Source organism: Phalacrocorax aristotelis, chromosome 20 (assembly GCF_949628215.1).
Source record: "Phalacrocorax aristotelis chromosome 20, bGulAri2.1, whole genome shotgun sequence".
NCBI classification, from domain to species: Eukaryota; Metazoa; Chordata; class Aves; order Suliformes; family Phalacrocoracidae; genus Phalacrocorax; species Phalacrocorax aristotelis.
This window is the reverse complement of record NC_134295.1, coordinates 5,670,214-5,683,561: the sequence shown is the minus strand read 5'-3', so window position 1 is coordinate 5,683,561 and position 13,348 is coordinate 5,670,214. Positions and strand designations below refer to the sequence as shown.

Genomic DNA, 13,348 nt, shown 5'->3' with positions numbered 1-13,348 from the left:
TGCTGGGATGCACTGGTCTGCCAGCACCCTGGGTGCTCTGGGATGCACTGGTCTGCCACTGGCTGGGCTCACTGGGATGCACTGGTCTGCCAGCACCCTGGGTGCACTGGGATGCACTGCTCTGCCACTGACTGGGCTCACTGGGATGCACTGGCCTGCAGTGCTGTGGGCTCACTGGCATATACTGGGATGCACTGGTCTGCAGTGTTCTGGGTGCACTGGGATGCTCTGGACTCACTGGGATGCACTGCTCTGCAGCACTCTGGGCACACTGGTCTGCAGCGCTCCAGGCGCACTGGGGGGCGCTGGGGGCCACTGGCGGCCCCCGGGGCGCTGCGGGAGGCAGCGCGGCGCCAGGCCCCAGCGCTGGCGCGGGGAGGCCCCGGGGGCCCGGGCCTCGGGCTGTCCCTGCCCGGTCGGTGTCGCCTCCCGGTGCGCCCCGCCCCGCCCCGCCCCTCCCGCCCGGGGCTGCCGCGCGCCGCCGCCAGGGGTCGCGGCGGGGCCGGGCCGCCGCCGGGGGGCGGAGCAGCCCCATGAGGGGGGCGTGACCCGTGGGCGTGGCCGCCGGTGGTGGGCGTGGCCGCCGGTCGGGCGGCGGCGCGGGCGGAAGCGGCCCGGACACAGACCGGCCTTGGCCGCCGCGCCGGCAGCTGCAGCGGGGCCGCCGGCACAAAGGGCCGCCATGGCCGGGTACGTGCCGGGGCTGCTCCCGGCCAACCGCAGCCAGGAGAAGGAGTTCGTCCAGGCCTACGAGGACGTGCTGGAGCGCTACAAAGGTACTGGGCCGGCCGGGCCCGCCGTGGGGCCTGGAGCGCGGCGGGACCGCCCCGCGGGACCGAGCTGCCGCCGTCCCCGTGCGCGTCCCCGGGGCTCGCGGGGGGGGGTCCTCCGGCCCCCGGCGTCCCGCTTGCGCGGGGTGGTTGGGTGAGCGTCCTGCGTGGGGTGGCCCGGGTGGCCCCTGCGTGGGGTGCCCCCGGGGTCTGAGTGTCCCCTCTGTCATGTACCCGGGGTCCCTGTGTCCCCTGTGTAGGGTCCCCTGGGGTCCCTGCGTGGGCTTGCCGGGGTCCCTGTGTCCCCTGCGTGGCCTGCCTGGTGGCCCAGTGTCCCTGCGGTGGGGTTCCTGGGCTCCCTGCGTCCCCTGCATGGGGTGTCTGGGGCTCTGGTGTCCCCATGTGGGGTGCCCGGCATTCCAGCCCCCCACCTCACCCCTCAGAGCACCACAACATCCATCATACCTGTGCCCTTACCTCAGGGTGCCGTAAGGTACGTGGGGACCCGCCGTCACCCATCCCTGCTCTGGCTGCCCCGGTGTTCCCGTACCCTCCCCGGGGCTGGGCTCCCTCTCCCTGAGCCGCAGCTGGGCAGGGACGAAGGGCCGCCGTGCTCCCCGGCCGCCGTGCCGGTGGCTGTGCCGGTGTCGGTACCGGCAGTGAGTGTGCAGTTTTGATGTCGGTGGCTCATCTCCGGGAGTTGCGTGCATTTCCATTCTTCTTATTATTTTTTCTTCTCCTTGCTGCAGAGATAGACTTGTCGTGGAGCCCAGATTTCAGCCCCACAGGGCTCCTAGTGCTCTGTTTTGTAAGTTTAGCAGCCAAGACTCTTTAAAATGCGGATGGCCAAGTCGAGAGGAGCCAGGCGCTCGCAGCACCCGTTTCCTTTTCCTTTCTGCCTGCAGAGAAAGGGGAATAATGGATTCCCCGGCTCCCCGATTCAGGGGGTGCCACTCAAACCTCCCAGAGGTGGGAGAAACGCGCAGCCTCGCTCTGCTTTCACAGGGAGCGGGGAATAAAAGCCTCTTCGGGTGCCTTGGAAAGGCGCTGGATAACGTGACTCGGGCTCGTCCAAGTACTTGACAAACTTTTATTAATAAAGAGCCCCTTGGATGTAGTTGGGTTCAGCGTGGAGACGCAGAGGAAACGGTGCGGCGGGTGCCAGTGGCTGGCATGGAAAGAGATGTTGTTTGCATTGGTTTGCTTTGTTCCAAAAAAGAAAATGAAATTACAGTGCCTGTCCGTGCCGGTCCAGCTGGAGCACCGCTGGCCAAGCCAGGCTGGGCCCCCCCTCGCCCGCCCCGTGCTCCGGCCGTCGGCGCCTTCGTTGGGTGGTTGGGTTCCCCCAGCAAGGAGGACTTTTTAGGAAACACCTCATTTCTACACCGGGTTGTGGTAGAAAGCTGGTAGTGGCTTGGCAATACCCTGCTGGGTGTTGTTTGATCTTGTTTGTGGTGCTTGTTTGGTGTAGGGGAAATGAGTGTGTATACTCTAGAAAAGCTTTCCTTTGCCTTCAACCCCATCCCAGCTCCCCACCCCTCCCGGGACATCCCACCCACACTGCAAGGGCTGGGTGGGAGCCTCCAGTTCGGATCACTGGGCTCCGTGCTGGTGGATGTGTTGTCTCTTCCCTGCTTTTCCCTGTTCCAGCTCCTGTGAACGGTTTGGTTTTTCCTGTCCGGAACAAGTTTTCCACTGGCTTCTCCCCTCCCCCTCTTAATCCTGCAAAAATGGAGTGTTTTCACCGAAATGTGGCTGCTGGGGGCTGAGCCACGTGGGCAGACCCGTGAGGTCAGTGTTTGGCTCGCGGTGGCCACCCTGTACCTGCTGCACCCAAGGCCCAGCACTGCTGGCACCGGCTCACGCTGTCGGAGGGCAAGGAGGACGCTTGGCGCTGCCGAAGCCGGGAGCCGTGGGGAGACTGCAGATGCCTCCCTGCATTTCTGTTAGACAGCTCCATTCTGTTTCTAATAGAAAATAGCCTAAAAACCCCAACCTGAGCAGCAGGGCCTCTGCCGTCGAGCAAGCCGGGACAGGTCTGGAGGCAGGGAGGTTGGCCGCATGGGAAGGGTCCTGGAGCTGGTGCCGTGAGCTGCAAATCCTGCCTTTTGCTGACGAGCAGGGGTTAACCAGCTGGCAGATCCCCGTGATTTCTTTCTTTATAAAAACTCCCACCGTAGGCAGAGGAGAGCTGCCTGCACAGAGGGGCCGGGGTGCTGGGTAGGTGTGCTGCATCGCTGCGGCACCGGTGCTCGCCGGGGTGCTCCTGCTCCCAGGCGTGCTGGGGAAGGAGGTTTGCATCAGCGGCGTGAGCTGGCGTGGGCGCTGCGGGGGCACCTGTCCCTGCTGCCGGCGGACCTGGTACTGGGTGCTGTGCAGTGCTGCGCCCTGGGCCTGAGGGGGTTGGATGAGGAAGGGGACGGGAGTGGGGGTTTGGGGGTGGGGGTGGGGTGCGTAGGCTCTGGTGCTACCCTGCAGTGCTTGGAGCGTGGCAGAGCTGCCCTGATCATGGCTTCCTTCGGCTGCTGGCATCCTTGGGGGGCACAGCACCCTCTGGCTTGTGCTGCCCCCAACAGCACCCAACACCTGCAGCTGGAAGGTCTCCAGTGCCAAGACCTTCACCAGTCTTGACCCAGCTGAAAGCCAGAGGGTTGGTTTCCCAGGGCCGTACCAGGCAGGCACGGTGCAGGGCGGCTTCCAGCCCCTCTTGCCTCATCGCTGGATCGTGGTGTGGCAGCACATGCTGGGACGTGCAGCACCGCTGCCGCAGGTGCCGGTGAGAATAGCAGTGGGAGCGCGGGGGGTGACAGCGGGGCTTTTGGGGGCCCCTCTGGATACTGCTGCTTGTCAGAGGGGTCTGGGTGGGAAGGGAAGCCTTGGCCCTCCCTTCCAGGGAGCGGCGCTCAGCGTCCAAGGGCTGCTTTCTCTTGCCGTGGTGCATACCTCCCCTCATGTTTTGGGGGATGCTGACCCTTGCTGTCCCTCGGGAGAGCAAGAGCTGGCCCGTGGCTCCGCGCTGCAGCATCCCCCCGGACGCCAGGCAGTGCAAGGGTGCAGGCAGCACTGCTGGCTCTGCTCAGAGCAGGGGTCACGCTTTCCCTGTTCAGAGCGCTGTAAACATTAACTAATCAATCTTGGTGAAATCCTTTCTTTATGATGATTAACCCTTTTCGTGATCGGAGGTAGAAACCTGGAGCTGTAGTGTCAGAGAAGCCCTTTCCCAGCCCCGGCGCTGTCTCTGCCCGCTCCGTGGTGCCGGCACGTGGCCTGGCTTGTTTGGACTGGGACAGCACGGGATGGCTTGTCACCTTGTCCGCCTAACCTGACTCCTGGTAGGGAGGGGACAACCTTCCAAGGGGCTGGAGGAGAGCCCAGGGTGGACAGAAGAGGTGTGGGACCCTTGTATAAATGAACCAGAGCACGTGGGACCCCTCCTCGTGGGACTGGAGCCTCCCTGGTGGTGGGCAGCAGTCCTGGCAGTCCCCATCTGTGAAGAAACTTCTTTTTTTATTTTAATTTTTTTTCTTTTCACTTGTCTTCCACTATAAGAAAAACAACTAGGGGTGTCTAGACCCCAGCGCTGGGGTCTCAGGACTTGAAGACCCCTTGCCGTGGGTGCCCAGTTGCTGCAGCCGAGGGGCTGTGCCAGCCTGGCAGCATTGCGGCTGCCTCCTGATGCGGGGCTGCTGTCGCCGGGGTTTCATCCCGCAAACATAAACATCGTTCCTGGGCGGGCTGCGCAAGTCCCCTGCAGTCTGTGAGAGTGCTGGTGGGACCGGCGGCGTGGTGGTGACTCGGTGCCGGCATGGCAGTGACTCCTCGCCAGGGAGGGGGAAGGAAGCCCTTCTTCCTCTTCATCGCCTGGGAAGAGGGGTGGCTGAGCACTGCTGTCGGAGCAGAGTCCCTGGCTCGAGCAAGTCCTGGGGGAAACTGGGCTGGAAACCATCGGCTTTCCACCATTGGACTGGATAGTGTGGATATTTTTTGGATGCACTGAGGGGTCACTGGCTTCCCTGGTATGGGGGGACCAGAGATCAAGGGGGGCTCAGGAAGGTGGCAGGAGCCTTGGGCTGCCCCCAGGGATGGCCGGACCCTGGTGTCTGAGGTGGAGCCTGAGCATGCGGTGTGGAAGGTGCTGTTTCGCTCGTCTTTGTTTTGGCCAACAGGGAAATGAAGTTGGTGGTTTTTTGGGTGAGAGGATCCACCCCTCCTCGCCTGGCCGGCTTTCTGCTGCCTTCGCAGTGGAGTCATCGCCATCCCAAGCACCCCACGGTGCCTCCCAGGTTGGGCTTCCCTCGCCGAGAGGTGTGTGCCTCCCCCCAGCCCACCAGCATCCTTGGTCACAAAGTTGGCAGAAGTGATTGCAGTTGTCCTCGTCCTGATACCCCACTAATGAACCAGGACCGTGGCTGAGCCCTGCTTTCAGGTCCTGGGGCTGTCGGCTGCTGCTCCGCATTTCCACGTGCTTCTGGTCCAGGGAGAAAAGCCCCTGGGGAGGCTGGGATGGTGGGTGCCCGTGCAAGGTGGCTGCATCCGCGGTACCTCCCTGGCACAGGCACCGGGACGCGGCGTGACTCCTGCCGGTGTACGGTGCCGTGCGGCAGCGAGAGCCGGAAAGCTTTGATCTCGTTTCAGCGGCCAGCTTGCTGCCGAGCGTTGGGAAAGGGCTCGCGCTGTTCTCTCACTGCTCTTCTCAGCACTGCCTGCACGCATTCCCGTCAGAGTCTTTTCCTTCCCAGCTCATGCTTCGGGGCGAGACCGGAGTCTTTGACCTCTGTCTGCTGGTTCCTGGCCAACCTCCTTTCCAGGCTCGTCTCGCTTGTGTCAGCTAAGTTTAGACTGCTCTGGACATACCGTGGCTGATGCCAGTGGCATGAAACCTCCCAGAGGGAAGTAGAAAAAGAGGTTTTATTAAAGTGTCTTAACACCGTTGGTTGAATACCAGGGTGGTAAGTCCCTTTATATGCACCTAAACCAGATAAATCCAGGCTGTGGAAGCAGCAGGGGACTTCAGTTTCCAGTGTCTCCTGTCTCAGTGCAGGGAGAGGCTGCACTGGAGCTTGGGGTGGGTGCGAAGCAGCTCCTCCGTGCTGGGGCTGCTGGTTCCCCTGGACAGGGTGAGGATGAGCAGTAGCAGGAGGAAGGACCCCAGTAAAGCTATTTTTTGCCCCGTCTCTCCTGCATGGAAGGGCCGGGAGCATGTCCTGGGCCCGCCGACTCAGCCCAGCTGCTGTGGCCGAGCTGGTTCCTGCACGGGGCAGTGTTTCGCTGCTGGCTGGAGCGTGAGGGCTGGGACAGGCATGGGGCAGTGGGGAGGATGCACCAGGCACTGCCGGGAAGCTGTGCGCCTCCTCCCGGGGCTCTGCTCAGCCAGGGAAGCCCTGGAAGGAAGGTTTCGGGGGGCACTTTGGCGTGAACTAATCCCACCCATGTTGGGTGGGTGCTGGGGAACAGAGTCGGCACCTGGGGTGGGATTTGCGACCGCTCAGCCTTCGGCATTGCGGTGGCTCCGGTTTGAGGAGGGTGACCGGGGCGGTGTCGGTTTGAATCCATCACTTCTCTGGGAAGGAGCACAAATGCATTCTCATTAATATTCCCCGGGGATGGTTTCCATGAGCAGCCTCTGATGTGCGCCCATGACGGGGAGCGTGGGCAGGGCTGCCTGATGCCTGGTGCAGGCTCCGCTCACCCCAGGGAGCTCAGGGACCACAGGGGACGGCGTTTCCTTGGCGCTGCCCCCATCGAGGTGGGACCACACTCCCTGAGCTCAAATCCAGCCCTTCCGTGCTCCTCCCTGCAGCTCAGCTGTACCCAGGACGTTACTGCCTCGGGAAGCTCTGTGCCGTGGATGGATCCTGGCAAGGCTACCTGAGTTTTCCAGTGCAGATGAGGCAATCGCTGCCCACAGGGCGAGGTGGTGCAGCGGTGGGTGTGATGGCACACCTGGGGTGGGGCCGGCAGCCCGCCGTGAGTGGGGCTGTGGTGGGAGCCCTGATCTCCGGGGCTGGTGGTGGCTGTCACCCACGATGTGCCCCCCTACCTGGCACGGTGGTGCAGATCCAACCTTCACAGGTTTGTGGGCAGGACTTACAAACCGGCTCCTCTCCGCACCCCAACTGGTTGCTCACGCCTTTCCCATCCCGTCGGAGTCTGCGGGTGGGGTGGGAACCAGCGGAGCCACTGCTGGGTGGTGGTGGCAGAGCAAGGGGTGGAGGCAGGGTGCCAGTCTCCCTGGTACAGGAAGGAGAGCAGCTTTCTGGTAGCTTTTTCCTGCAGGTGCTGGCTCTGCTGGCGACGTGGTCCTCTCCCAGGGCAGCCCCTGTCCCGTATCCTGAGCAGCCAGGCTTGCAGCATCCCTGCTGGATGCTGATCTTGAGCATCCCCTTCTCCTTCCAGGTGCTCTTTCTTGAGGCTCGCTGGAAGCTCCACATTTGGCATCTCAGCGTTGCTCTTGTCTGGTGGGGCTGGACCCACTGCTGGGGTTTGGGGATGGTCAAACTTGCTCCAGTTTGTAGAGGGAAACCACTGAGGAGGTCCTCTGCATGGCAGCGTTTGCAAAGCACAGAGGATACTTGTGTTAACAAGCCAGAAAGTTTTGTTTCCAAGCTCATGTTGTGGGTTTTTGTGCATTTGGATGGGTCCCACCCAGTTTGGGGGGCAGGGAGGGGGATCCTCCATCGTTGGTTTCCCAAGGAGGAGATGTGTGGTGGGGCTGGGAGGGTCAGATTTGATGTATGTCTGGCTGCAGACATGGTAAACTAAGTTTTCGGATGTGATCTGAGACGTGTGCCCTGCCTCTGCGTCAGATAAGCCCAGCAATTCCTGGAAGGGGGGGAAGTGGGGATGGCTGCTGGGCAAGATGGTTTGGGAGATTTTGGGTGAGAAGCGGGATGCTGATCCCAGCAGGAGGGCTGGCAGGACAGGCTGGGGCTCCTTCTCACCCAGTCAGAGCAGGCTCCGAGAGTGCTGATGGGAGCCTGGATCCATCGGTACTGGCAGTGGTGAGACGAGTCCTTCTGCAACGAGCATCCTGCGTCCGGGCCCGGTCCCGGTCCCTGCAGCCATGGCCTTGCAGCACCGGGAGTGCCCCCCTGACACACCCCCGTTTATCAGTGAGTTCAGGGTGACTGGCTGGGTGCTGCCAGGGCACAATCACATTTTTGTTTTGTTGTTTCCCTGTGCATGACATGCTGCATTTCCATATTTCATTTCCTGTTGGACCCTGTTTCCCTCCCGTGAGCCTGAGCCTGCCGGCGTGGACTGTGGGGCTGGCGCTGTGCCCGTGTGCTTGCAGCGGCCGCCTGCTCTCCCTGCCCTCTGCTCAGATGAAGCATTTTTTTACCAATGCCAGGGAAGCTTTGCCAGGCTCCTGTCTGAGATGAATGCTGTGTTTTGCACCCCTGCAGCACCTGAGTGGGTCTTCTCCTCTCCCAGCCTCTGTTCTTGCCCACTTTGAGCTCTGCTGGGGCCCCTGTCCCCTTCCTCAAGCTCTGCCGGGACGCCTGCCTGGGTTGAGGGCAGAGTCCTGGCACGGTTGGGGTGAGAGCCAGCTCTGCCTCATCCTCTTCCCCCTCCCAAGCTCTTCCTCTGCCCTTGCTGCCTCCCAGCCGGCTGCCCCACTCCTGCATGGCTGTGGAGCTGCACCTCTGCCTCAGTCCCGGTGGGATTTTTTTGCTGGCTTCTGGTCACGTCAAATAAGGGTGTAACTTCTGCCTTCGTTTTTATTAATCGCTGTTCAGGTCCGTGGTGGCCTTTCAGAAGTGCTTTTGCCAGCAGCTTATTTTTCCCTGCAGGAAACTGTATACAAGGGCTCCCGCGGCAATGAGATTCGCGTTGACCTTGGGCAGTTTTGCTACAAGAGCCGTACGGGTAAAACTGTCCAGTGGGAGCAACTCCTTTCTGTGCAGAGCAGGGCCAGGCTGGCTCCCCAGCCCGGCAGTCCCACACTACACACGCTGCCCACAGCCGACCCGCCAGCTGATTAGCATGAATTAGCAGCCCCTGCCTGCACCACCTCCCTGGTTCGAGCACCAGTTGATATGAGGATCGCTGGGAGCGATGCTGGGGTCAGCTGGTGTGGCTGTGGCCATCGCTGTGTCCCCGCTGGGGGCTCGCCAGAGCAGTGATGGAGCAGCCCTGCCGGCGAGGCTGTCCTAAAATAAATGCATCCCGCGCCCCGGGCTTGCTCCCGCCGCTGCCGTGGGTCACGCGTCTGTGCCCCGGCTCTGGCAGCGTCCTCGGCATGGTGTGAATGGCCTCTGCACCGCTGCTGGCGATGGTGGGGAAGGGCAGCGCAGTCCTCTGCTGTCCCCCCTACTCGTGTGCCCGTCGGGGAGCAAACCCCGCCGTGGGGTGCCGCCCCGGGGCACTGGGGCCAGCCATGGCGCAGGAGGGTTTATTGCAGGCGGCTCCAGACGCTGCACGTGGAGATATTTCATCCTCACCAGCTGTTTGGGATGCTTCTCGTTCCTGCTGCGGAGGGCAGTTGCTGGGCTGGGAGATGCTGGGATTCCTTGGCTGACTGGGTGTGCGGTGGCTGTCCTGGGAGCTGGGGGGGCTCCCCCCAACCCCGGTGTGCTGATCGAGCCAGCTAGCGCGATCCTCCCTGCTCCAGGAATTCCTGGCATTCCCAGAGGGGAGAGGGAGCCGGGGTGCATGTGGGTGGGGTCTGGCAGCATCAGACCTGCTTCCCCTGGGGAACGGAGGGAATTAAGTGCCCTTCTCCCCATCGCCATGCGGTTTGGGGGGCCCGGCGGGTGTCGGGCTGCCTTCCCGCACCACTGAGCTGCTTTGGTGTTAGGTGGCACGCTGGGGCGTGGGGCAGGAGGCAGGCACCGAACCCCCTGTGTGTGGGGCGTTACCCTTATCGCCCTGGAGGTACAAAGTCGTGCTGGGTGCTGGGAGGAGAGCTGGGGTGCTGGGGGCGACCCAGGATTTGCCTGGAGCAGCCGCGTCTCCCTCCTGCCGCTGTAATTTCAGAGCAGCTGCCTGATTGCCGTGTCCGGTGGCCGTCCCAGCGGTGCCTGGAGCGTCCCCTTTGCCGGGAAGGGGAGGATGGAGATAAATAAAATGGGGACGTTGGCAGCGCCGCCCGCTCCCCCGCGCTGAGCTCTGCTCTCCGTGCCTGCATGGGGCGATGGAGGGGAAGGAGATGGTGCCCCCCACACCCCCTCCGCGGGGCTGTTCCTCGCTTTCTTCTCGCAGCCCCTTTGTCAGCAAGAAGCAGGGTTGGTTTTTATCTTCTTTTTTAAATTTTTTTTTTCTTCAGAGGAAAATTCCATTGTGCTATTTTTAGTGGTGACAACTTGGCTTCTCACAACAACGTTATTCTGCTCCCGGCTCCGCCGGCAGGCGCGGGGGGACGTCTGCAGGAGCGGCCCCGCGATGCCGGGGCCACAGCCGGGCTGCGGCGTGCTGGCGGGCGAGGGCTGCCACCGCCTGCTGCCAGCCGGGCACCTCCGGCTCCGGCCCTGCGTGTGAATCCTCGGCGGAGGCCGGCGCAGCCGGGCTGTTCCACGTGGCCGCTCGCCGGCGATGCGATCGGCTCCCTCTCGCTGGGATGAAGGGGCTCCTGCGCCATATGCTGTGGACCTGTGCATCCCCCGGGGCTCGGGCGGCTCCCTTCCATGGCGGTGGGTCCTTTGGGTGTCACCTCCATCCCACCTGAGCCCAGCCGTGGGTGGTGCAGAGGCTCCCGGTGTAACTGGAGTGTGGGGGTCTGTGGGGGGGCACCTCGCCACCTGCCTGTTTGCCCCTTGGAGCTCCCGGAGCGATTTTTGGCTCTCCGGTTCCCAAGCAGACAGCTGTCGGGGGCACAAGCGGCAACTGGCCCGCGGGGTTTGCTCTGCTCGCAAAGGAAAGTGATACCCTCGGTGCACGTCTGTCCCTGGAGAGGTGTCCGTCTGTCTGCAGAGCTGTGGAGGAGCGGGGTCCTGTGTCCCCACTCTGGGGACGCTTGGATGAGCAAACAGGTTTTATTAATGCTTTTGTGGATAATGTGGGGCATTGCCATGGGATGCTGCTTCCTTTGGGAGCACGTGGATCTGCTCCTCCAGCACATGGTGAAGGAGCTGAGGATTCATGTGCTGGTACCTGCAGAGGAGGGGAACCTCCTTGCCCGGTGAGATGCCAGGAGCTGGCACCCCTGGTTTCTGGGGGGTGATTTGGCTCCTGCAATTCATCCTTGCTCTGGTTTCCCTCCTCTCCCTCTGGAGAAGCTCCAGCGCCGTGCGGGTGTGCTGGGAGGGCTCTGCGGGGAGGTGCCAGCCGTGCTGAAGCCCAGGCGGGCAGGTCCTGCACTGTGCGGTGGGTCTTGCTCAATCTGCCGGGATCTTTCTGGAGAGGCTGTGGGGTGACCCAGGGAGAGCGTGATCTGCCTCCGTGACAAGCACATTTCAACACCACTGATGATGATGATATTATTCATATTTATTATTTGATTTGACAGAAGTCCTGGGACATGCCTCCTGGACACCAGTCCTGCTGAAGGGCAGCGATGAGATCCCCTTGGATCACGCTGGGCTGGTGCCTGCTGCCAAATATGCCTTTAAAATGAGTAAATCACCTTTTTAGCTTGAAGCACGTCACTGCTGGTGCGGGGTGAGTGGGGGGACAAAGGCAGGAGGGACCCAGCCCCCACCTGCTCCTGGTTCTTGCCTGGCCGTTTTCCCAGTGCTTAAAGGGGCTTTTCTGGTGGCTTCTTCCAGCCTGGTGTCAGAGTCACCAGGGTGGCTTTATTGCCATCCCACGAGGACAGGGACCCTATACTCTACCCACTGACTTTGTTTTCCCCATCTTCTGCCTGTCAGTCTTAAAGCTTCTTGTTTTTTTTTTCCTTCCCCTCCCAATTCCCTCGAACGTGCTCCTTGCTGGAAATATCCCTGGGACATACAATCCCTGAAACCTCCGGCGTGGAGGGAGGGGAGTAAGGGATGCCGGGAGCCCTGATGGTGCGGGGCACTTACTAGTGGTGCTGGGCTCATTTGCAAAAAAGGGGGTGGCCTCTGGCATGGGAGGTTTTAATGTGCTTCATCAAATAAGGAAACGCAAGGGCCGTGCCGCAGCTGGGCTTGCGGGTGGCCAAAGGGCGACAGCAGTGAGGCCAGCACGGCTGCCGAGCTGGTGACGGCGGCTGGGGGTCGTGGGTGCCCCAATGCCGCCCAGCTGAGGCGTGGGGCTAGGCTCGGCTGAAAAATGAACTTGGAGAAGTACAAGAAGTTCCTGGATGGACTTGGCACCCTGAAAGGTATTTCTCACCCTCCGTGGTGTGGATATGCAGCACGGAGAGAGGCTGAGCCGCTCTGGCGTCGCCTCCTCCGAGGGCTCCAGCAGAGCCCAGACCATCTGCCATCGATCGCTGATTGAGGCAAATCGAGTCCCCTCCTGGGATGCTGAGGAGTCGCTGGCTTCCCATGGAGGCGGCCGGGAGGGGTGGTGCTTTCCATGGCTCTGCTTCACTTCCCTCCTTTGTGTTTTATTTGGATTTCCAGCCGTGTGTCTAGGCACAAAGCAAGCGCTGGGGCCGTGGCTAACCCAGCCCTGTAAGTAACGCAGGGAGGCAGGGGAAGCTGCTTTGCAAATAACAACTGGAAAAGAAATTGAGCTCAAAATCCTGCTAAGGGGAGCGGAGCTGGCTGCTGCTCCCATGGGTCGGGAGCTGATCTGGCTCCGGAGAGGGTGTTTTCGCCTGTGTGGGTCCCGCTGGTTGTGGGTGCACGGTGGCGCCTGGGTGCAGATCGGTTATTTCCTCCCCCACCTTGCTTCTTTCAGAAACTCTTTTCCTTTCTCTGCCTCTCCTGCCTTGCAGGCTGTCCCCAGAGAGCCGGCTGCGACACCCGATCGTGCTGGGCTGGCCCCTGGCAGGTGGCTGGAGGCCGGCGGCTGTTGTCCGGCTGCAGCAGGCAGCAAGCCCGGCCTGCGGGCGCAGGGGCAGCGGGAGAGCGGCTCGGTTTACCTGGCGCTCCAGCTACAGCAGGAGAGGATGCTTCCCTTGCTTTTTTCCCCCCTTTATTTTTTTTCCCCCTCTGCTGTCAGAGGAGCTTTTTGCTCTGGGACTCGCAGCCGGCCTCGTGGTGACTTGCTGCGGGCAGCGATTGGGGTTTGCCTGCTAGAAAGAAGGCGGAGGGGAAAGCAGAAGGCACCCGGGATGCCATCGCCTGTCGTCTAATAACACTCTTATTGACTCTCTCCTTTTCACAGCACTGCCTCGGCACGGCTGGGCTTTACCAGCTGATCCCGCTGTATAACAAAGGTGAATCAATTCAATGTTTAATTTAGCAGGGAGCCAAGGGAGTTGTCACCAGTTGGGCTGGCAGCCTCCCCACCCTCCCGTGCCACTGCTGGGACTGACGCGAAGGGTTAATCCCGCAGCTCTACAGCTGACAGCTGCCCTGAGTTTTCATGTCTGGGAGTAATATAATTCACTTTCTTATGCTGGCGTGGTGTCCATCATAAATTTTGCCTGAGCCTCGCTGCAGCTGGCACCGGGAATCAATGTGAAAGGAGCCCCCAGTCGCCGTGTGCCGGCTGGGTGTGCCTATGGCCGGCTCTGTCCCGATGCAGTGCTTGCCCTCCCGTCC

The 13,348-nt window shown here is 61.8% G+C and overlaps 1 protein-coding gene across 2 annotated transcripts in view; it reads left to right on the top strand.

Moving 5' to 3' along the window:
* The first annotated feature begins 599 nt into the window (after window positions 1–599).
* The window catches only part of MACF1 (microtubule actin crosslinking factor 1), a 141,671-nt gene continuing 128,922 nt past the window's right edge, over window positions 600–13,348 (top strand). The window contains exon 1 of one of the 2 annotated variants that reach the window (XM_075115149.1): window positions 600–776. In XM_075115149.1, the coding sequence (XP_074971250.1) occupies window positions 683–776 (94 nt within the window). In that variant the 5' untranslated portion in view covers window positions 600–682. Of the gene's footprint in view, window positions 777–7,818; window positions 7,883–13,348 lie in introns of those variants that run through there. The other variant, XM_075115151.1, reaches the window with a different exon arrangement.